Source organism: Rattus rattus, chromosome 2, assembly GCF_011064425.1.
Source record: "Rattus rattus isolate New Zealand chromosome 2, Rrattus_CSIRO_v1, whole genome shotgun sequence".
Lineage (NCBI taxonomy): Eukaryota > Metazoa > Chordata > Mammalia > Rodentia > Muridae > Rattus > Rattus rattus.
In genome coordinates, this window is record NC_046155.1 from 95,257,499 (window position 1) to 95,282,429 (window position 24,931).

Below are 24,931 nucleotides of genomic sequence, written 5' to 3' on the forward strand. Positions count from 1 at the left end.
TCTGGTATGGCCATCACTCAGAGGTCCCTGGAAGCCTTAGCCCATCCTGCTGACCTGGAAGAGACACCAGGGCCAAAGAACCCACCCAGGCCTTGGAAGCCACAGAGCACTGTCTGCTGTCACACAGACAGAATGGTCATTAATGAGGATTAGAGTTAAGAACTCCAAGTCAACTGTTTCTTCCCACCCACCCCCACTGTGTGTGTGTGTGTGTGTGTGTGTGTGTGTGCGCGTGTGTGTGTGCGTGTGTGTGTGCGTGTGTTGTAGGAGTGCACAGGCACCTGTCAAGAGTACACAATCATTCCTAGTGTGAGGCCATGTGTACAGCCATGTGTAGGAGACCAGACAACAGAGATATCATTCCACCTCTTTGATTTTCTGAGACAGGGTCTCTCATTGACCCAGAATTCAGTGATCCCCAGAACCACCTGTATCCACCTCCCCAGTGCCATGATTGTAAGAGCACTCCCATACCTAACTTCTGCGTGGGTTCTAGGAGTCAATCTCAGTTCCCCACCTTACCAACTGAGCTCTCTCTCCCGGGCTCCCCAGTCAGAAGCTGTCATTCCACACAGTGTCATTCACAGCAATGAGGAGACCAAGAGTCAAGGGTGAAGAAACTCAGCCGGAAGCTTCCCAACTCAGACGGGCCCCCTCCCCATGCCTCATCTAACCTTTTCTCCCGTTGCCTGGCCAGAAAACAGTGGACAAAATCAAGACAACCCTTTATGTCACCATCTCCCTCCTGAGCCTGTCATTTCCCATGGTGCTTCATGTGGTTCTGACTCAGTCCTGTGCCTCCATTTCAAAACCTGTCACCCTTCACGGATGGCAGGTACCACCCAGCAATTCTGAAAACACACATCCGTCCTAGACCCTGCCACCTCCTGGGTGATATCACCAGAAGTGAGGCCAAGCAAAAGCTCTCTGCATGGGTCTGAAATGAGTCCCTGGCCAGGAGGAATGACCTCCTGAGTGACCTTCTGTACCACCATCCCCAAGGTGCCCTTCAGAAACACAAGCTTTGAGTGAGGTTTTCTCAATTATCTACCTGGGGGTGCCATGGGCTCCTCGTAAGGCCTCAGGCCTAAGGCAAAAATGCAGGCTTAAGCAGTCCTTTGATAGAATGAGTAAAGAAACAGATGCCAAGAGGTCCAGCGACTGGGCCCCACACCCCTGTGGAGAAAGTTATCAGGGTAAAAAGGGCCCAGCAAGTGAAACGGGGGATGCTGAATGATAGCCAAGATCCCCATCTTCAGGGCGCTGTCCTCAGATCCAGAAGTCAACAAACCCATTCTTTACACAAACCCAAAGGATACTTTTCAATCTGTGCTGTCATAATGACCAATGAAACCAAAATAATAAGGCCTGATAAACTTAGAGTGTGATTGTCTTGGAAGAAAAGAGAAATTGTTACTAAAAAGGGGACCCATTATTGTTGTGTTTGCAGGACTTCAGAAATGGGTTAACTTAAATAACTCAAATGACACTGGAAAATGTCTTTCCTATTTCTACTTTGAGTCCTTCACAAAACCAGTTTCCATTGGTACCCAAGTGAAAGACAAGAAAGAGTCTCTTGTCGCAGCAGAGCGGGAAGACAGAGCCTGAGGTCTAGGACACTGGATTTTTACCCTTGGTTCATAGGACACTTAAAACCTTGGCATCTTCCTTGCCCTCTGTTCCTCTGTAAGAGAGGACTGGGGTGGCTGGGATGTGACTCACTTGTCACAGTGCTCACCTGTCATGCACAGGACCCTTGGTTCACTCCCCAGCACTGCGTAAGACCAGACGCGTTGGGGCACACATTTAACCTAAGCACCGGAAGGCAGAGGCGGGAGTTCAAAAGTTCAAGGTCATCTTCTGTATCTGAAACTTGAGGCCAGCCTAGGCTACATGAGAGCCTGTCTCAAATAAGTAGTAATAATTTTATATTTTTAATTTAAAAGTAAGCAAAAGTAAGTAACAAATAAACTGTTAAATAACAAAGAGGGAACTAGAGGAACCTGGGATAGCTCAGGGCTATAGCACTTATTCCAAGTCAGTATCCCAGCAGAGGGACAGAGAGCTGGATGGGGGTAGATGTTAAATCCGGAAGCTTTCTACTGTCAGCCTCCTTCTCCTATCCGATGCTGAATTCCCCTTTTGCCTTCTCCACCCCAGGAATTACAGTGGACAAGTTTGGGCTCATTTACTTCGTGGATGGCACCATGATCAGACGTGTTGATCAAAATGGGATCATCTCCACTTTGCTGGGCTCCAATGATCTCACCTCAGCCAGGCCCCTCAGCTGTGACTCCGTCATGGATATTTCTCAGGTGAGAAGGCATTGTCTCCCGGAACCCTTTGTGCATGTGTGTTCTTCCTACCACTTGTCACCTACCCAGCCTGATGACCACTCCTCTTGGCACACTGTTCAAGCCTTTGAATGGAGCCCGCTCAGATCAGGGCCTGCATTCAGTACCCAGAAGAAGAAACTGACCCAACTGAGAGTTTACCATTAAGTATAATAAGTGTGTGACTGGAATGGGGACTCAAGGAACAGTGGGGGGAAAAGTCTCCCTGTGGCCAGCAGATCAGTGTTCACATTTAAATTCATATCTCCAAAGTTCCTCTTTGACAATACATGCAGACACGAGCATACTTTCTAGAACATATGCTACACAAGACAGGGATTCTGCCTGCCTGTCACCTCCTCCACTTGACCCAAAGTGCCTGGTACACAGTCAGAGCACAGCTGATATTTGTTGGACAGTTGTTTGGACCCTAGCTGTACCACTCAGTAGAGCCTTAGCGACCCAAAGCCTTGGGGCATGGATGGGCTTGTGAAGTCTTTTGAACTTCCTGTCTCCTAACCATACAATGGAGTGATTGACAGACATCAGCATGGAGGGATCGCCTTGAAAACACATATGCCATTACATGTTCACGCCTTCGGATCAACACTGCTCATCCCTTCAGAGGTAGTGGATAAAAAGCATTCACTTTCAGTAAGGAGGAGACATGGGTACCAGTTTTGAACTCTGGGTTTGCTGGATGGCATCAGAGAACAGAAATCAATAGTATGTGCAAAGAAAGATGTTATTAAGCCTAGTGCAAGCCCAGGGCTGCAGCTCAGTTGACAGATGACTTGCTTGGCATTCGTAAGGCCCCAGAGTTCAATCCCTAGGTCCATACAAACTGGATACGGTAGCACACTCCTATAATCCCACATCTGAAAAGTGGAGGCTGGGAAGCCAAAAGTCAAAGTCATTCTTAGCTACATGCTAAATTCAAAGACAGCCTGAGATACACAAGACCCTGTCTCAAAGAGCACTGGAAGCCGAATGCCAAAGCAGAGGGCACTTTGAAGGGAGTTGAGACAGGAAGTGTAGTCTAGAGCCGGTGAGAGAAGGTCCTCCTACTATGCCAAGAAATTTGGGCTTCAGCAGGTAGACAGTAGGAACCCAAGTGAGATCCAGTGCCTGGCTATCCAGGGTTTCCTGCATAAATCCTGTGATGACTTGGCAAGGACCAAGTCCTTAACTGCCAGGACATGGATCAGGGCTCGGCCTGAGTTTGATTGACGAGCATCCGTCCTGCTAACATTATCAGAGCCTAGGGCATATGAGGAGGCTGACAGGAGCCATCTCTCCTTGGTTACTAACACATCTCTGAACTCCTTCCTCCAAGCCCCAGGACCACACTGCTGGCATTCCCAGCACCTATTACCCCATCCCAGCCCGATGGTGGTGTGCCACTCCCCTGTGCCAGCTTCTGTGAATCTCTTCTCTGCCGCTTGACTTTGCAATTTGGCAGGCTTCGCCTTGCCAGCTTGAGCGTTTCCCTTTCCAGTCTGTGAGCAAGCTAGAATTACCCAGGAGGAAGCCGCCAAAACCTAAGGATGTGCAGACAAGTATTTTTGCTTCTCTAAACGGGCCCTCGACCAGCCAGAACAGGGGCTGGGCACTTTCCATCCACACATCGGAAAGTTGTTTAGGTTTAGAGAGAGGCACTGCCAGGCACTCACACCAAAGACTTGGAAGGCAGCTAGCATGTTGAAGGGGAGAAAAACACAAAAGCCACATGCCGAGAAATCATGGAGTAAAAAAGCTCTACTTCTGGTCCCTGCTTTCCTTTGTCTGAACATAAAAATTGGACTTTTTCCCCCACTGAACTCTTAACACAGGCACGTATTTTTCCGTACACATATGGAAGGTGGCACTTGTGTTCATAGCTCCCTCTACTAAAAACACTGTGGGAGTTGGGAAGGAAAGTCACAGAGCACAGCTACATCCTGCCAAGGGGATAAGGAGAGAGTTTGGGTGGAGACAAAGATCAAAAAACACTGTGAGAGGCATGCGGTGAACAAGCAGAAGTCAGGGCCCGAGAGGTTGGTTCTCATCATGGCAGGTAGGGCCTCTACCCTGTACTTTGAAGCCCAAATGAAAACTTGCTATGCGCCTGTTACTGACTAGGAATGAGGTCAGAGCTGAATACAGCTTCTCTTTTCTTATTTAGCTGCCACCGTGGTCCCAGGGGTAGAATGTAGGAAACTGAGGCTGAGTGAAAGGAAACGCCTTTGCAAGCATCCCTGCGCTGGGTTTCATCAAGGAGGAGGAAATGAATCTCTCTAATGAGATCAAGGATGTAATTGCCTGGTGCAGAGCCACCAGCTGGTAATAGGATGTAAATATTAGTTCCCTGGAAATCTACAAAGAATTTCCCCGTACAGCATCTCATTTGCTACAGCTCCTCAGGATAATGTTGATTACTCTGATTTACATGTGGGAGAAGAAGTTCAGTGTCTAAGAAACCTAAGTCAGATGATCCATTAGTGACCATGGAAGCAAACAGGAAGTGAGGTACCCTAGCCCCACCTCTCCTGCTCGGTGTAGACACTCACTCGTTTACTCCCGTGACAATGCTTCTGTGTGCGTTCGCCACTCTGTGGCAAAGCAGCTGGCTCAGAGCACCTTGATGGAGATACAGAATGCTCAGGACAACTGGGAAAAGGAGCCCCCTTCACAACAAGTCCCTTGAGCACAGGAGCTAGAGGACAACAGACGTTCTTAGGTCCAGTCCCAACATTCTGATGATGGGCATCAAAGCCGTGGCAGGATTATCACTAAAACAGAAAGGTGTATGCATGGGATCTGGTGCAGGGATCTGGTATGTCAGAGCCTGGAGCCGCCGAGAGCCATGGCCCTCTTTCCCAGGTACACAATAACACAAAGCAACATGAAAAAGGAAATGCTAAAATGCTCTCCCGTTCGTTTCTTCTTGTCCTCCCTCTCCCCATCGGGCTCCCTCTCTGCTCCTTCCCACCCACCCTCTCATCAGGACGCCATCTTTTCATCATAATGACAAGCAGAAAGGTCTCTGCGAGTAAGTCCCCAAGGTGCCACAGGACCAGAGGGCATAAAATATTTAGCAGCCAGTGTTGACAAGAAATGGGTTTTAGGAAATTGAAAATTCTCCTGTCACTTTAGAGCAAACTGTGTTCTTGATGTAGCCGAGAGCTGGCAGGACCGTACCCCAGAGAGAACCAGGAGTGTGTGCAGCGGCCCAACTGTAGCTCTGGAGAGTGTGCGAGCTCCCCTGCCCTGCAGAGAGACAGGGGCCGGGGCCGGGTGAGGGGCAGCAGGCTAGGGACGCAGGAGCTGAAAACTGACTATTCTGGCCTACCTTGGGAATGGCTCTTAAGCTAAGAGAACAGCCTCACTGTTAGCATTTGTTGTTGCTTGGTTGGGTTGTTCGGTCTGGTTTTTGGAAATGGGTTTTTCTCTGTGTAGCCCTGTCTGTCCTGGAACGCGCTCTGTAGACCAGGCTGGCCTCGAACTCAGAGATCTGCCTGCCTCTGCCTCCCGAGTGCTTGGATTAAAGGTGTGTGTCACCACCCCCCAGTTTTGTCTGTGTTTTTTCACATTCACCCACAACCACATGTACATTACAACAACTTTTAAAAAAATAAAGTAAAAAGGAATATTAACATCATCCTTGGTCCCCCAAATGGCTAACATTTTAATGTGTTTTCTTCTAGCTGTAAATCTCCTCTTTGTCTATAAACTAACTTACATATTTCCCCTAGCTGCTATCATTCTTCGCCTGCAGCTCTGTAGTCTGCTCTTTCTACTTAGCATGTAGCAAACACTTCCCCCCATGCCATCACATATCTACCTAGAATGGTGGTTTTCCACATGTGGGTCTCAATCCTTGTGGAGGCGGCATGTCAGACACCCTGCATATCATACGTTCATATTACAATGTATAACAGTAGCAAAATTACAGTTGTGAAGTAGCAACAGAATAAATTTATGGTTGGGGACAACCACAACATAAGGAACTGCAATAAAGGGTCACATTAGAAAGGGCGGGAACCACCACCCTGGAGAATCATGTTAAATGATCATGCACAAAATTCTAATCTGCAGGTAAAGTAAACGCGCTACCATTGCTTAGCCAGTTCTCAGTGGCTGGACATCTGCGCCAGTTCTGTTCGGTTTGGGGGTCTTGTGTTTTGGTTTTTGCCATTACTAACCTGGCTGCCGTAGATACTAGCAGGCTAGAGCAAACCCCTAGGAGAGAAACTTGCCAACTGCATTATTCATATTGTTTGAGGAAGCCCCAAACTGGCCAAAGTCAGGTGTTTGTAGGAGGCCCAGGGATATCAAAGTGCTGGGTCCTCAGGTAGAACTGGGACGTCAGCTGCAGGAAGCAGTGCTCAGTGTCTCCAGACCATGAGTAGTGTAGCGATGGCCCTGGGGACACAGTCGGCCAAGGGCTTCTGTAGCACCAGTCCTTCCATCCAACAATCCTTTGGTAAAACATTGGTCACCCAGACCAAGAGAGGCTCGGGGTGAGGCTCTGGGCTCTGAACCTAAGTCCCACTGCATTAATCCCTTCGAGGAGGACCTAGAGATCCCACATCAATCAGGCTTCCTGAGCCCCAGTGGGCATTCAGTCACATACTGCAGGCACATACATATTCAGTAGGCGGGGGACAAGCTTGCCATCCTGCATTCCTGACCAGCTCCAGGGAGCTTCTGTGCTGCTGGTCTGATAAGTACCCTTTAAGAGAAGAATCCGGGTGTGATTCCCAACCCTAGAAACAATCACCCAGGAAGTTATTTTTAAATAGGCCCAATGTGTGGACCAACCACACTAGGGACTTTATTTATCTGACTATTCAGAGTGGCATTTGAGCATCAGTGTTTTCTAAAGTCTCCATCTAATGTGAATATGGGGCCAAAATGGAGAGTCACTAGCCTCAAGCCATGTGTCAGGCAGAGGCATGGGTGTTCTGCCTTTAACTCCAAGTCTAACTTGATGTTAAATCACCCCCATGCACCGGTCAGGCCAGCATCTCATGAAGATCCTTTTTAAATCCTCTGAACAACTCTTACGTCAGCCCCCAGACTCCATCTCCCATCCCCTCTCACCTCTGTATCATCGTCTGAGTTTGAGCACTTACCTACGTGCCAGGATGTGCGACTGTCATCTCTATTTTCTCGATATGAACATTGAAGCTCAGAAAGGCAAAGCAATTTGCCCAAGGTTATAAGTGGGTCTAGGTTACGAACCCAAGCCTGTCTCCATCTCACCGACTGCTTTTTAAGGCTGTTGTCCTTCTTCAGTTTCCATAAGGCTGGGTTATACTGCATATAAAGACCCTTTGGACACAGTAGTAGGTTATTGGGAATTTTGGGGTGACTAATGGTGGGGCATCTTGGCATCATTTGAGTGTCTGTGTCTCTATTGTCAGGTTCGCCTGGAGTGGCCCACAGACTTAGCCATCAACCCAATGGATAATTCCCTCTATGTCCTCGACAACAACGTGGTCCTACAAATCTCTGAAAACCACCAGGTACGCATTGTCGCTGGGAGGCCCATGCACTGCCAGGTTCCTGGCATCGATCACTTCCTGCTGAGCAAGGTAGCCATCCACGCAACCCTGGAGTCAGCCACTGCTTTGGCCGTTTCACACAATGGAGTCTTGTATATCGCTGAGACCGACGAGAAGAAGATCAACCGTATCAGGCAGGTCACGACAAGTGGTGAGATCTCACTGGTTGCTGGTGCCCCCAGCGGCTGTGACTGTAAAAACGACGCCAACTGCGACTGCTTCTCTGGAGATGATGGCTACGCCAAGGACGCAAAGCTGAACACCCCATCTTCCTTGGCCGTGTGTGCAGACGGGGAGCTCTATGTGGCCGACCTTGGAAACATCCGAATCCGATTTATCCGGAAGAACAAGCCTGTCCTGAACACCCAGAACATGTATGAGCTGTCCTCCCCCATCGACCAGGAGCTGTACCTCTTTGACACCAGTGGCAAGCATCTGTACACTCAGAGCCTGCCCACAGGAGACTACCTGTACAACTTCACTTACACGGGGGACGGGGACATCACACACATCACAGACAACAATGGCAACATGGTGAACGTCCGCCGAGATTCTACTGGGATGCCTCTCTGGCTGGTAGTCCCGGACGGCCAGGTATACTGGGTAACCATGGGCACCAACAGCGCACTCAGAAGTGTGACCACGCAAGGACACGAGCTGGCTATGATGACATACCATGGCAACTCTGGCCTCTTGGCGACCAAAAGCAATGAAAACGGCTGGACAACGTTTTATGAGTAAGTATCATGACGTGTTCCATGAGATACACTGTATGATTGGAAATGAACAAACTGATGACGTGTGGTTTTTATTGATTTCATTTTAATTCAGGGATGGGAGGTGAAAACCATTATCAGTGACAGGTTCTGCATGTTCATATTCTGAATGATTCCTCCTAAGAGGGAAATGGGATGGTGGGAAAGGCATGGGCTTTAGACTCATGTGCGGCTTCCACCCCAGCTCTCCCTACCATGTTAATCCCTCTAGGTCTCAGTTTCCATACCTGTAGAATAGACACAGTAGATATCCACTCAGATTACCACAAGGACATGATGTCTACCAGAAGTACTTAGAGTGTTAGTATCTTTGTATTAACAACAAGGTGATTTTCCACATATGCAACATTCCATTTCTTTAAATTTTGGATGTACTTATGACACTCATTACACGTCTTCTTTCTCAAACACATGATATAATCACCTGGTCTCTCTTTCAAGTTCATTAAGGAATGGTCACAGTTACTTCCAGAAGTGGGCACACAGAACCCTTCACCCACAAATGAACAAAATGATTCCGATATATTTGCTTATCTGCTTCTGCATCTAGTGGGTTGTGGTTTGGCCTTCTCCTCCCCATGGTGTTGCAGCTCTCCTTCTCAGGTGCAATACTCACTTCAAGTAACTGTCCCCTACTCTTCATGCACGGTACGCATCTCAGAGCAGGGTCGCTAGAGACACAGAGTTCAGCCCATTACGCTCCCAGGCATATTACCTGCCTCACATACGGATAGAAGATGGAGGTGCTATTTTAATGAATGGGCCTTGTAACATCTCTTTTCGACTTAGACCTTTTTTAAGCTTCTCTTCTTTGTCGTGTTCCAGACTGCTGAGCCTGCTGAGTGTGTCAGCATTCGACAGGCTGCAGGAGCTGGCGAAGAACTTAGTCTTGTCGAACATCCGCTATGTGCCAGAAACAGAGTCCTTGAGCTAATCCTCATAGCAGTGGGGGTAATGGGTAATATTTTCTCCTTTACAGAAACAGAAACTGAGGCTGAGGGAGGCTCGTTTGCAGACTGGAAGATAGTGAGAACCCTGTGTGGAAACAGAAGTTCTAAACACAAGTTCTAGCTTGTCCGGGGCCAGAGTTTTAGATCTGAGTTTGACTCCAGGGCCTTCCCAAACCTCCTCCTGAATTCGCAAATCCCAAATGAGTTTAAGTCCTTGGACCATAAGGTTTTCTCAAATTAAATAAACATCAGCTCTCACAGCTGTAGAACCCAGTGATGGGGAAGGGGTTATAATTGATTTTTAAATATAATTTACACTAAAAAATGTCACAGCCCTATGTGCTAAGTTCACTAGTTAAATTCCCTTCTCCAAACAGGGGCCTTGTTAATTGGAGAGAGAGAGAGAGAGAGAGAGAGAGAGAGAGAGAGAGAGAGAGAGATCCAGGAAAATAGCAATTATCTTGATTAACTCGTTGAAATGGAAATACACTAAATAATTCAATTTTCCCCATTGCCTGGTGGAAACTTCTTATACATTATTTAGCCAATACAGGGGTTTCTTTGTCAGAGCAAATCTGTTCACGCAATTAGTTCCTAAGGTCACTCCCCCAAATCCCAAACCGAATGCTAACACATCACCGCCACTGTCACTCCTGCCATCCCTGGAAACTAAAATCCTTTAAAAAAGGAGCCCTCCCTCTCTGTCCTCCATGTAAACCACAGCCACAGCTGATGGTGGTTTAGCTATGATGCAGGTATGTGAGTTCGTGTGTTTGCTTGGATGCATTTGCATGTGCAGGTACATGTGCATGTGTGTGTGGAGGCCAGAGAACCACCTCGGGCATCCTCAGGAACGCTACCCACCCCCTTTAAAGTCTCTCATTGCTCTGCTGCTCAGAGATTAAGCTAGACTAGCCGGTCAGCAGCAGGCTGCAGGAGCTGATAGTCTCCACCTCCCAGTGCTGGGATTACAAGCACTCACACCAGGCCCAGCATTTTTATGTGGATTCTGGAGACTGAATTTAGGTCCTCATATTTGATGAGCACTTGACCAATTCGGATATCCCCTCAGCACCCACATTTGATACTTCAAGAAGAAGAAACTGTTATATGTGTGTTTATAAATAGCATTTAAGAATCTTTTTAAATCCACTTTATATTAAAACACTGGAGGAACCAATGTTCCAAGATTTATGATTCTTGGCATAAACCAAAAGTGGAAGGTGCTATACCTAACATTAAAGGGACACTCACCCTTTTCTTTTTCTTTTTTGAGATCCTACTGTATGCCAGACTCTTCCCCTCATGTCTATAACATCTCCTAGGATTGGCAAGCCCCTGGGTCTGACACAAAAAATAAGTGGAGGGTTGCCCCAGTCAGTAAGAATCATCATCTGCATATCCTTTCTACCTATGAACACACTACGGCTCAGAAAAATTATGCAATAAGCCTCAAATCGTGCTTAGTAGATATAGAGTGAAACCCTGCGTCCCTGCCGCTCCTGCCATACTGGCCCAGTGTTCTCTGTGCTTCCTGACTGACCTGTATGGCAGGGATTAAGTCAGTGGTGAGTTTCGAGGGATGGTCTAAAGCAGGTATCTATGAGATAAATATGGAAGGCTCACTGATAGCTACCGCTGCTGCTGTTTCCAACAGTACTGTGGCGCGGACAGGAATTAGAGGAGCAGCATGCAAGGGAAGCAATGAAAGCAACAGAAAAGAAATGTTTTATTAGCGGTGGAAATCAGAAGTCAGCCAAGGAGGACAGAATCAAATGTCAAGTCTGAGCAGTTAGGATAAGAACTAGGAAAATAGCCAGGTCCTAGGAGTATCTAAGATGGGCTAGGAAATGGGGTGCACTGTGGCCCCAAGCAAAGTGTTCCAGCTCAGACTGGAAGCAGTGTGAGGGTGTAAGATCCCAACACTCTCTAGACTATAGCCACAGAGTTGAAAATAGACTGGGAGCTTTTAACTAATCTCCACCATAAAGAACTGTCCCTCTTTTGGGGACCATTCTGCACATACAGAGACTTGATAACCCTCTTCTCTCCATCTCTGTCCTGATGTTTCTCTGGGGGTCCATTTCCTTTCTCTCTGAATCTCTGCTCCAGGTCTCTAGATCTCTGTCACCTGTCTCTGGATCCCTGTCCTGCTGTCTCTCTGGGTCTCTGTCACCTGTCTCTGGATCCCTGTCCTGCTGTCTCTCTGGGTCTCTGTCACCTGTCTCTGGATCTCTGTCCTGCTGTCTCTCAGAGACTCTCTATACTCTTCTCTGAAAGTCTGCTTTCTCATTCTTTTCCTGTCCGTCCTTCTGTCCCTTCTGTCCTTCTCTCTGAGTATCTGTCTCTGTTTCTATCTCTACCTCTCTTTCTGTCTCTGTCCCCTATGCCCCCTCCCTCTGTATGTGTGTGTGTCTGTCTGTCTGTCTTCTATGTCTTTGCACAGCTCCTTCTGAGATTCTGAAAACTACATTCATACCCAAACATGCATGCATACATACATACATACTTTCTGAAATTGAAATTACTTCACAAATGGTGAAACCAGCTAGACATCATTACAGCATTTTTAATCAGAGAGAGAGAGAGAGAGAGAGAGAGAGAGAGAGTGTGTGTTTGGCCAGTGAGCCGTTTGCTGAGGTACAGTGTCTCCCTTTAGCATCACGAGGCAGCTTGGTGGAGTCAAACTCAATGTTTATATGTATAAAAGCGCAGGAATGCTTGCGGTGTGGGCTGTTCCTGAAACAAGTTTTAAGTTGGTTTTATCAATCCTCACAGCGCATTAAATAAAACATCTAATATAAACAGCATCTACTTAGAGAAACTTGTCTCAGAGAGTCTGCAGTTGTAGAGAGGTAAGGTTACTCAGCCCATGTCTATTGGGAACCCTTCTAGAAGACTGCAGTTCAGTCCTTGGCACTGTGGAGCAGGCACCATGGCTTTCAGACTCGACTCTGGGTCACAAATGGCAAGAAAAAAAAAAAGAAAAAAGAAAAAACAGACTTGATGAAGCCAGATGTGGTAGTGCACACTTACAATCATGAAGCTAAGGCAGTCTAGGCTGCGTGCATAGTGAGTTCCAGGCCAACCCATGCTACATAGTGAGACCATGTCTCAAAGACAAAAGCAAAGAAGGAAGCTGACAGAATGGGGCTAGTTCCAAAAGGGACTTTCTGGGTGGACGTAAGCAACCATCTCACTGTGCTGCATAAAGGGAAGTGGCTCTAGCGTCCCACAGTGTCCTGGGACAGTTCCCATTATAATTATGTCACATTAAATATGTCAGTCCCTTACTAATTCTTTACATTTATTTCTGCTTTAAGTTTAGGGTTTGCCACCTCATAGGTGCTCAGTAAATAGTTTATGAATGAAATGTAGACTCAGGAGAGAAGGGAGACAAAGAAGGAGCACATGGCACAGGGAGGACACTGGATTTAGACCCCGGCTCCAGCATTATCAATGCGCCGGGCAGGATGGAGAATTCAGTTCACCCGGTTCAAATAGAGTGCATGGCTTTAGTCTGTGCTGGAAAGAGCTATAGTGAGCACTGTTCCCAACTTTACAATGAAAAGAAGCCTGACTAGAAACAAATCCATGAGTTCTCCTTGAGTTCTTTCTCGAAAGTCACAGGGCAAGCAACAGGCCAAATCCAAGAAGTGAGCTTCACTTCTTCACCTACTGAAAAGAGCCACAGTTAAGCTTCCGGTTTACCTGGGTAGACACAGGCAGACACTAAAAGCAGTAGTTAAACTAGAGCTGCAGAAATTGGGGATGGGGAGGAGGGGCTCTTGTCCTCTTCATGATCTACCTCACTCCCCTACAAACCATAGCAGGGGTTTCTACACACACACACACACACACACACACACACACACACACACGGGCATGCACATAGAGAAAAATTAAGGAAGTGTCCCTCACAACAGGCACAGTAGAGGGGCACAGCAAATGTTATAGAGGAATATAGTACCCACTCCTTTGTCACCCTGTCTCCTCTAGGGAGCAAAAGAAAATGGCAGCTGTGCATCTGCCTTAGACACTGCATGAAAACCCATACAGCTCAGCGAGAGACAGAAGGGAGGGGAACGTAATAACTGCGGCTGAGAGAGAAGTGGCATCAGTCTTCAGCTCAGAGCTGCTGCCTAAGAAGGGTCAAGAACACAGAACAGACCACAGTCCTGAAGCTCAGGGATCCATGGGCACCTCCCCAAAGCCCTGTCAGAATGATAGAGAATGCTCCCCCATCACCTACAACTGCTTAAAATCCTGAAGCAAAACAAGGGGCAGAATTCAGTAGCAAAGGGGATACGGAGTAAGCCGGGACATGGAAGGAACCGTCCCCCTGAGACATGACATAGGCAGAACCTAAGGAAGGAACAGAGTGACTTGGAGGAAAATAGATAAATAAATAAAAGCTCTGGTAAAGCAGTTTCTCATCAAATTATTGCTAGAAGAACTTAATGCCTGTGATATGTCAAGGTTAACCATAGAAGCAGTGAACTTCAAAGCCAGCTCAACTCCTAAGGCCATTACCTCACACACCCTCATTAAAGACCTCACAGGAGGAAACTCACGTCACCTCAGACTCCGCTGTGCTGCACAAGATGTCACATTTTCCAACTGACCATGTAAAAGGGCAAGAAAAAGCAAGAAATGTAGTCATCAGACTCACATTCAGATATGACACAGATGTTGAAAACACCTTTCAGGGAATTTAGAATAACTGTAATTATATTAACAGCTCTAATGGAAAAGGTGAGCCGTGGGCAGATCAGATGGGTATTTCAGCGGAGATGTGGAAGAAAAAGAATCAAATGGAAATGCTAGAAATGAGAAACACACGGCTACAGAGATGAAGGATGCCTTTGATGGGCCCGTAGCTCTTGATGACAGCATGACACAGCTGGGGAAAGAAGCTAGGTCAATAGAAATTACCCAAACCAACACACAAAGGAGAAAAGATAAACCCACAGAGCAGGGTATTCACGAGCTCTGGGAGAATATCAAATGGTCAAATGTACGTGTAATAGAATTCTAGAAAAGAGAAAATAGGCAGAAGAAAAAGCTGAACAAATAATGACCAAGTAGTGTTCACAATTAATAGCAGGACACAGGTTTAAAAAGCTCAAAAAGTATGAGACAAAATATGCATGCATACATACATACATACATACACACATACAGACAGACAGACATATGTATATACACACACATACATACACACATGCATACATACATGTAGAAACTTCTAAGTGTGTCATATTCAAACTATTGAGCTATTTATGAAAGGGAATTTTTCCAAAAATGGCCTAAAGGAAAGCATATTTTATACGAGGTAAAAGGGATAAGAACCACAGAAAATTCTCACCAGAACTACACAGGCTAAAAGACAAAAGTTCAAAAAGAAAGGCAAAAACAAGTATCCATCCACTGAGACATGATTCCAAAAATAGCATTTTTGGAATGAAGGCACCTACAGGGACAGGTAAGGCTAAGGGTTCACAAGAAGGTGCCGGGACCATGGACACTAAAGGATGAGCAGCCTTCACTAGCCTTCAGGCTAAGGCAGGCATAAAACACGTCACTGGAGCGGTCACTAGGGGGAGAGAAACCACCCAGAAGATGATGTGGTTGGTGCAGCTGTGAAAGGGCTGCGGGAGAACATGAAGGAGTGCGTGCCCTGACCGCGTCCCTCTCTAGCGTCTACCACTGCCTTGACCCTAGCGAGCAAAGCAGCAGAGGTACCCAGCGTGCAGTCTACAGCCCCTCAGGGGACAGAGAACGGCAAAGAATAACTAGGAAGGAGCAGAACACTCAGCATAGACCAACTGGGGCGCCAGGGCAGGGTCCGTGTAAAAGGAAGAACCAGGATTCTACCCCAGCTGGACCTGACTCCTAAGTACCTCACCCCTCCACCAGCAGACGCCTGGCCTCGGAACAACATCAGTGAGCTTATGATAAGGTTTGCAGATCTTACAGATCTCGGTGATCCTGGAGGTTAGAATTCATTGTTGGGATTTAATCTTCCAGTGTGCGTGGTGACTGCAAAATGCAGAAACTACTCCAGCTATGACCAGACTTAGGAATGCTAAGTGATGTAATGTCATCCATTACAGGGACCTGGGCCAAGTGAACTACCCTCATAGCTGGCTTTGAATTCTATTTACAAATGACACAGTGGCCATGTCCTTTTGCTGCTGACACTGGTATTTAGAACAATTACAGATGAAAGTCATAAAAATCACATCTTTGTTATCCAACCAAAAAGTCAAGATGAGCGAAAGTTGTGTATCACAGAGGCGGTTTGGCATTTCTTCACTTGCGGCACATAGCGAGTGGCTCGCGGTGAAGTATGCAGTGTGAAGAAAGCCTTCCAGCGCGTGTGAAGATACCCTTTAGCAGTCCTCTTCTGAAAGCCAAGTTCATGGCAGCTCCATGAATCTTTTATGTGTTTTCTTTCACCGTGCTATAACGATGCTTCAGAAACCTGGCGTGAAGAAAAGTCAGTGGAAGGAAACCACGGAAAGCCAATCATCCGGCCATCTTTACCTCCCCCCTCCCAATAGGGACCTGGCTCCGCTGCTAAGTGAGCTGCAGCCAGAGCCGAGCAGAGCTTGTCTTGAAAGCTGTCAGTCTTCTCGACCCACTTGAGACTTCCAAACGGAATCTCCCCCCTTATGAACACAGAGGGTTTTGGTAGTGGTGGTGGTGGTGGTTTGTTTGTTTACCTGAAACAGCATCATTTTTATAGAAAGTTTGATCGAAGAGCACAATCTTCATGGCCAGGCAGACCCGATTTTGAATCTGTATCCTCCTATGAGCCGTGTCCTTAGGCAAGTTGATCATCCTCTCCAACCTCTGACATCGCCATTTCTAAGTGACAGAAACACTCCCTATCCCAAAAGATGCTGCAAATATGACCCATGATACCCAAAAGCTCTATGATTATTCGTGAGCTCATATTTCCCCATGTAGAAGGGAATATCAAGTAGAAGGCTGCTCTTAATCAGATCAAAAAACCCCACAGAAATAGCTACCATCCCCTTCTTCAGTCAGTGAACACTGCCCCGTAGGGTCTCCATGCTGAGTCTTCTCTAGGCATTGAGAATATGGGCAAGGTCCCTGTCCCCATGGAGCTTACATTCCAGGACGAGAGGGGGTAAACAAGACAGCAAAGATAATGACGTGAGTACGGTAGAGTAACGTGGTAGAGGTGGCGGCAGCATGTCTGTTTTGGAAACAGTCAGGGACGACCTCACCGTGAAGTTAGGGTATCTGAACGGAAGCACAGATGATGACAGGAACTCGCTGTGCCGTCACTAGAAGGAAGAAAGCCTCTCTACAGAAAGAACAGCACCTCAGCACAACCCCTGGGCTTGGCATGTTTGGGACTGAAGCATAGGGAATTCAAGGAAGTTCAGAGCAATTTTCCCTGCAAAGTCAGAAAGAGAGACGGGAAGGAGTCAGGTGACACAGCCAGCCTTCACTCTCATTATTAAGCACTCCAAGTACTAGGCATTCAGCAGTGACCAGCCAAATCCCAGCCTCTGGGGGCTGACATTCCACCAAGGAGAGACCTCTAGGAAACTAAAGACCCTGGTAAGAAGTTCGTGTCCACAGGAAATACATGACCTCTTTTGGCCCTCGCTTTATCTATGACCTAGGCATTGGTGTTGCCACTCACGGAGCAGGGAGCATAGCGGCCAAGGTTACACTATGGAGTCTGCCTGCATAGTCACTGGCTGCGGTGAGGCTTATGAGTTAGGAGGAAACAGGACTGAGATCTGTCCTCCAGGATCACCTCTCTGTCAAGGGTAGAGACAGGATCCCCCAGCCCAGACTGTGCCATCTCTTCTGGTTTGGAAGAAAACGTGCCAGTGCTCTGGGAGTTTTTGTAGTGGAAAGCAGGGCAGTCAAACCAGAGTGGTGACACATCGGTCATACCAGCACCGGTGACATAGCCACAAGAGGATCGGCAGTTCTGTGTTGTCCTTAGCTGCACAGCCAGTTCAAAGTCAGTTCAAAGGCTACAGGAGACAGTCTCGGGGGGGGGGGGGTCAAACTAAACCAAATAAAAAAGACATGATAATCAGAATCAAGGCAATGTCCCATCATCACCCAAACAGAACTGGGGCTCAAGGCAGCCACTTGGAACCTAAATGGCTGAGGGAACTGTCCTTCCCTGATTCCTAAAGTGTGCTGTAGTGGCTCTCAGCATGCAAAAAGGTTCTGCAGAGGAGGCCCACAGGGCAGAGGTCTCGGGACCCAGAGGAAGGGAGGCTCCAGCTCTTTCCATTCACCAAGAAGAAGCAGAACTCTGATGGGACAATCAGGGGTATCGATCAGGAGGCGGGGGAATCCATCAGCGTTTCTCAAACCCTGGGAGATACTGAAATTGATGAATAGGAGACAAAAATTTATAAATTGGCTGTTGCATCTGATGTTCAGTTAATTAAGACGTTCAGTCCGACTGGAATATGGGAAGAATGGAAATGACTGGGTTTGGGCTGTCACATATAAAATGAAAACCAGATCTTGAAGGCACAGGGCCTTTTCATTGTATCTTCCACTGGCTCGATTTAATTATGCGTTAGGAGTCACCTTCCATAATAATTACAATTGTCTGCCTTGATTCGAAGCCTCTCTCTGTTTGGAGACTAAAACTCAGGAGAGAAGCCTAGGGAGATTGCTAAAGTATCATTTAGTGAGAGCAGGTGCCTCTAGCTTTGGGTTTTCAGCAGGTGTTTATCACGTACCTACTATGTGCCCAGGTCTGCCCAGTCCTGCAGGAGGCCATGAGTAAGTGGACCGTGGTCTCTTTCTCCCCACGCCCATTCTTCATCCGTTCACTTACTTGAGTAGGGATGGACCAGGAGCCAGCACAGCTGGGTCACAAGAGAAATAGACGACAGAACCCAGGTGGTGAGTGCGAACTCTCAGCCCAGCAGCCTGACTCCACAGAGCTGTCTTGACCTGGAGCACTCACAGTCCTAAGGAGGAACCAACGCATACACCAGCCTTCCATACAAGAAGAAAGCAGGGCACTTTCCCAGGGCTCTCCCTGGTCACACTGGGCTGCACACATGGCAAGAACTAGGAAAGAAAGATTCAGAGAAGTGATTCATTTCCCTGCTAAGTATCAGCAGGTAAAGTTACATCTAGGGAAGTATGCCAAACCTTGGACAAGGAGAAACTAGAGACTTGGGAGGAGACCCAGCCAAAAGAAAAAAGCCAAGCCACAGCTGGAGATAGAACACAGCTAACCTCACCTACCTCACTGTTCTGTTTTGCTCTTTGTTGCTGTGATCACGGTATCAGTGGTCAACACTAACTTGGAAGAGGAATAGGCTTGATTGGTTTACATGTCCACATCACAGTCCATCGCTGAGGGAAGTCAGAGCAGGAACCTGGAGGTAAGAACTTAAGCAGGACCATGGAGGAATGCTTCTTCTGGCTGGGTCCCTCTGGGTAGCACACCTAGCTTTCCAACACAGCTCTGACCCACCTGCCTAGGGATGACACCGCCCACTGAGGGCTGGCACCACCTACACTGATTAGCCAGTAAGAAACTGCTTTCACAGAGGTCACAGGCCAGTCTGATCAAGGCAAGTCTTTAACTGAGGTTCCTTCTTCCCAGGTGACTCTAAGCTTGTGTCAGTTTGGCAGCTAAAGCTAGCCATGACATGTACCGTCATACTTCTGTCACTAAAGTGCCACCCCTTTGATTTCTAGGTATGACAGTTTTGGTCGCCTGACAAACGTGACCTTTCCAACTGGCCAGGTGAGCAGTTTCCGAAGCGATACAGACAGCTCAGTGCACGTGCAGGTAGAGACCTCGAGCAAAGACGATGTCACCATAACCACCAACCTGTCTGCCTCGGGTGCCTTCTACACTCTCTTACAAGGTAAGTCAGCCAGGGTTGAAGAGATCAGAGGAGGAAGCTACTACGCTAGCTGCCGAAGACCTAAAAAGCCTCCTGCTTTGGTTTTTCTCTGTACCACCTCTTCATCTGCAAAGCACACCAGGCAGAGGCCTGTAAATCGGCTGCCAGAGGCCTCAGAGTGACTCTGCATTGTCCCATCCTATTATCCTCAGGACAAAGGGGAGAGAATTCATTAGTTGTTAATCCAGGTGACCTCCTACTCTGCTGTTGTAATGGCTCCCAGATTTAAAAAAAAAAACAAAAACCAAAAAAGTTAGCTCTCACTGGCACAAGAGAGACAAGGGCCAAGAGTAATTACACCTAATTGTGGCAGAGATTTGGGAGTGAAGAAGTATTTCCAGGAGCCTGGAGAGGTTTGTGCCTCTGCTAGGACTCCAGATTTCCCTTCCCTGCATCCATCATATCATCTCCAATACGAATTGGTGTTTTAGCTTCACCTGAGTTTAATAACCTAAAAGGAACACCAATGCCACTTAGGAAAGCCCTGTCTGATGTCTTCTCTCTCTTCCCTCATTTAATACACTCCCAGACCTCCACCTCTAGCATCAGGAGGAGCTCAGCTCTGGGTGTCCAAGGTCCAGTTCTAGCTCTGTCTCTGTCACCTCATCAGACCACAGCCCTTGGGTTTCTTCCTCAGGGAAAGAAAGCGTGCTGAGGGGGTGTTTGGTGTATGGAAGAGTCCCTGGGTGGGCCTGAGGCACCCGTGCCTGCTGGAGGGGTCACTCTTATTCTCTAAGCCTCAGTTTCTTGATCTTGGAAATGGGTCTGCGTTAGAAGATGTGCCTCTCAGAGTTGCCTAGACATATCTGGAGACAGTATTTGTAAAGTGAGTAGCATGGGCCAGGCACAGAGTGCTGCTCAGAAACTATCTGCTGGATTAACTAACTAGTAAGCACTTGGATTTATCACAAGGAGGTAAATGTTAGTGTGTCTGCAATATTGCTTTTGTTCCCAAACACAGTTTTTGTCTTTCAAAAAGCTGGGCAAAACATAGAATTTATAAAAGAAAGAGTGGTCAGGAATTCCTTTCTGTAGTGAGGAGTTGGGACACACCATGGTGTGTATGCTCTAGCAGGATTACTGCCAAGAGAAAATGCCATCTGCTAAGAAACCTACCCAATGTTGCTACCTCAGACAGTGACTGTTAGATGTGTGACCTTCAGCCCAGATTCTTCCCTTCAGTGCTTTGTCTTTCTACCCACTTTATACCGGCAGGCCTGCTCTAATACATTTTTTATGCTTGGGCAACTTTTTAAAACTGAAAATTGCAACACTCCTCGATTTTCAAATGTACCGCCATTTAATCTCAGCTTTCCAGGTGGAGGAGGATTCAGCACTCGTGCCTAGATCGTAAGACACACTCCAATTCCAGAAACACTGGAATGTAAAGAGAAAGCAGGCCCTAGAATCCAAGGGATATGGTATCTATGTCTGCCCACCGCAGGCCCCCTGTCTGTTTTGTGTTCAGGGCTCGGGTGCTCCGCCTGGCAGCCATCTCAGCAGTCTTTGTCAGAAGATCTTTCGGCTTCATCTTAGGTCTGAACGGTGGGAAATAATGAGAAGTAGCTGCTAATGAGTGGCACCCTTGGGCAGTCACAGCCAGCATTAGCTGGGATCGTGTGCCATGGGCCTCCCCACGTGCTGGCCCATTCAAAGTCAGCAGTAATAGCCACATGTGCATTCCGTGAGGAGAAGCATTAGGAGATAAATTGACACAGGCTTTTTCACACTCCGAATGGAAGCAAAATACAGATTGTCAGGGAATGATGCATAGCAACGCTGAGGCAGATGTTAGAATCCCTGTGAGCAATAAAGTGTGGAACGATGGATTGCGAAGGAGAGGCCCAACCCGGTGTCATTCTAACGGGAAGATTCTGTGAGGGTTTCCATGAAAACCACATCTTTTTAAAATGGCGTTTCATTTTGCTTAATGCGTATGAGTTCTTTGTTTATATATTTGTGTACAAATATACATGCTTACCTAGTGCCCATGGAAGCCAGAAAGAGGGCTCAGATCCCCTGTGTCTGGAGTTACAGATGGTTATAAGCTGCCATGCGGTTCTGGGAAATGAACTCAGGTCCTCTGGAAGATCAGCAAGGACCTTAACCACAGATCCATCTTTCCAGTCCCTGGCACTGTATTTCTATGGCTTAACATAGCCTAATACTTAATTTAATCCATCAAATACTCACTCAGCACATTCAGTGACAGTATGCTGGCTATGTTTTGAACACCTATCGCTAAAAAGGACTTGTGGCCACTTGTATCTCACTTCTTTGACTTACAGAGATATCAACAATGCATTTTCTTGCAATGTTATATGTAGTTGAAAAAACTGAAATGAATTAAGTATCTATTTGGTATTATTAAATACATTGAATTAAATACAATGTATTGCCAAATAATGAAAGACTGGTTATTGTTTGTTTTGGTTTGGGGCTTTTTTAAATGTGGGTTGATTGTTTTAAAGATTTATTTATGTATATGAGTGCTCTGTCTGCATGTACACCTGCGTGCCAGAAGAGGGCATCAGACCACAGTACATGATTGTGAGCCACCATCTGGCTGACCGTTTAACTCAGGTTCTCTAGATCTTAATTGCTGAGCCATCTCTCCAGCCCAAAGACTGTAGTTATTATGAAAAGCGTTTATTACAAATATCTAACAGCATGATATGATTGGCTGATGAGAAAAATTCTGTAGTAACTATTTGACTCTGTAAGTACATTAGGAAATACTGTAAAACCTACATATATACAATATATTTCCAATGGTTTTGAGTATTGGGCTTATATACAGTCTCCAGATATCTTCCTAGTTTTCTTCAGTGATAAAGTATTACTTCTATTTAATCCCCCACATAGCCTCTATCCGCTCTCCCTTAAGCGTCTTTCTTCTCCTTCAGACCAAGTCCGGAACAGCTACTACATCGGGGCCGATGGCTCCCTGAGGCTGCTGCTGGCCAATGGCATGGAAGTGGCTCTGCAGACCGAGCCACACCTGCTGGCTGGCACTGTCAACCCCACTGTAGGCAAGAGGAATGTCACGCTGCCCATTGATAATGGCCTCAACCTGGTGGAATGGCGACAGCGCAAGGAGCAGGCTCGTGGTCAGGTCACGGTCTTTGGACGCCGTCTGCGGGTAAGCAGAACCTTGAAGGCACTGATCCTGGCGCAGGGGTCGGGTGTGTGGGGTGTATTTGGAGAACCAGGTCCCATTTTTGAAACTCTCCCCAGTTTCTTCATCTACCACGGGGAGAACTGAGGCCACAAGCCACACGTAAAAAAAGGCTATGGGACGTCCTTTCGGTTTTGACGTGTGTGAACACGGCTGGCTTCTGGGTCAGCTCTGAGCTGAGTTCCCAGCTTATTTTATTCCATGACTGAACTTGGGCATGTCAGTCACCTTAAAGCCGCAGTGTCAGTCATCGGAAAATAAAGCCAAAGTCGCATGCTGTTTCAAGGATTAGAAGTGACACGAGGGAACAAGAATACCCTTGGCAGGGAATAGGGAGGCAAAGTTTAGAACAGAGGCAGAAGGAACACCCATTCAGAGCCTGCCCCACATGTGGCCCATACATATACAGCCACCAAACTAGATAAGATGGATGAAACAAAGAAGTGCAGGGCGACAGGAGCCGGATGTAGATCTCTCCGAGAGACACACCCAGAATACAGCAAATACATAGGCAAATGCCAGCAGCAAACCACTGAACTGAGAACGGGACCCCCGTTGAAGGAAATCAGAGAAAGGACTGGAAGAGCTGAAGAGGCTTGATTAAGCTTAGAAACAAAGAGAGAACCAGGGCTGAGGGAATCTGGAGCTGCAGCTCAGGGGTTGCAGATTGCCCAGTAATACAAAATACAAAGCAGAAGGCAGGGGCTGTACAGAGGGGCAGCTGGTGACCCCGGCCTGGATTTCTGCCCGGTACCTGTAGACCACAGCTGCTCCATAGACAGCAGCTGAGCTCAAGTGATCCACAGAAACTTCCTCCCTGCCACAGTGGACTCTTGATCCCCTGCCTCTCAGCTAAGGAAGTTCGTATCTGTTCCCATCTCCCCCATGGGCAATCAAGGTCAAAAGAATAAGTGATAGCTCTCGATTCGTATAACTGGTGGGTATGAACCCTGGGAAACGGATGCAGGGCAGAAGCATGGCGGCTGGCATCTTACCCAACAGCAAACCCCAAGCTTCATTCGTACCCTCAGCAGCCAAGAACTCTGTAGCTAGCTAGCTAATGTGGAAACCAGCCTCCTACTAGTTCCCGCACAAGGCCTAGCCTGTCTTTGTTCCCTGCCACCATCTGTGGTCTCACTAAACCCTCATCTGCATTCTCAGGAGCCCTCCCTGCACATCTGAGGCAGTGTGCCAAAGGGGAAGTTTGACCCAGGCTGGATTCCCGCTGGGCCTCCCGTGTAGCCTCCAGCAACTCCTCTGAGCCTAAGCTTCCTCTGCAGATGCAGGATGTGAAGCATTCAAAGCACCTCGCCCAGAGCTGCAGATCCCACGTGCTCAGTAAAGGGCAGTGGTTAGCGCTATTAGGAGTTTCTCTCTACCCTGTGAACAGGACCCGAAGTTTCCCAGGCTTTAATTGGTCCCTCTCCCAGCCAGAGACAGATGATAGTCTAGTCTGGTGGCCACGTCTGTCTGCTTCCTCCCCAAATAAATGGCCGCCAGCGGTGGCAGTTTGTGGAATGGGAATGTTAGCCGGGTGTGCCTCCCCGTAATGGAGATCATCTTTTATACAGGCGGGAATTTTTTTTAATAAAGAAAGATGTAAAATAATCTCATTGCCACCACTGCAGAGCACAGGAAATGCAAGGTGCTTCCCCCAGTGAACTGCTCGATTCAGTTTTATTAATTTTGTCACAAACATACAGATCCCCTTCTTCACTTGGGGGGGGGCTGTCTAGGTGACACTGTGGGATAGAAAGATCTCCCAAAGGTGCTTCCTAAAGGCTCCCAACACCGTTGCCAGTGTGCCTCACCCCCACCCCGCTCTTTTCACAAGCCCTCTCTGCAAAGAGCGAGGTTTGAGCTTCCAACGCCTCTGATTTTTCACAGGAATTGTCTGCCACACGGTTTTTGCTTCTGCAATTGTGTTTGATTACCCTGGGGAAGGCGAGCTTATTATAACCAGGCCATTCACAGCTAAAGCCGACTCGGCATCGTCATTATAAATCCTTATTTTCGGGGCCTCGGCATTTGTATGGGGAGACTGGGGGAAGACACACATATCTCTCCTTCCTCTAAGACTGACCATGATCGTGTGCAGTCATTTAGCGGAAATAATTACAGCCATTTATCCGACGCCTTCTATGCACCTAGTTAGTAGTCCACTGAGGATTTACTCACAGATCTAGGAGTGTACACAGGAA

At 47.4% G+C, this 24,931-nt stretch overlaps 1 protein-coding gene across 5 annotated transcripts in view; it reads left to right on the forward strand.

Annotated features, from left to right (window-relative positions):
• Tenm4 (teneurin transmembrane protein 4) overlaps window positions 1-24,931 on the forward strand; it is a 477,470-nt gene that overhangs the window by 436,131 nt on the left and 16,408 nt on the right. For all 5 annotated transcript variants that reach the window (XM_032892953.1, XM_032892955.1, XM_032892951.1 and 2 more), the window contains 4 exons: window positions 2,161-2,315; window positions 7,742-8,619; window positions 19,341-19,513; window positions 22,459-22,694. In XM_032892953.1, the coding sequence (XP_032748844.1) occupies window positions 2,161-2,315; window positions 7,742-8,619; window positions 19,341-19,513; window positions 22,459-22,694 (1,442 nt within the window). The remainder of the gene's footprint in view (window positions 1-2,160; window positions 2,316-7,741; window positions 8,620-19,340; window positions 19,514-22,458; window positions 22,695-24,931) is intronic.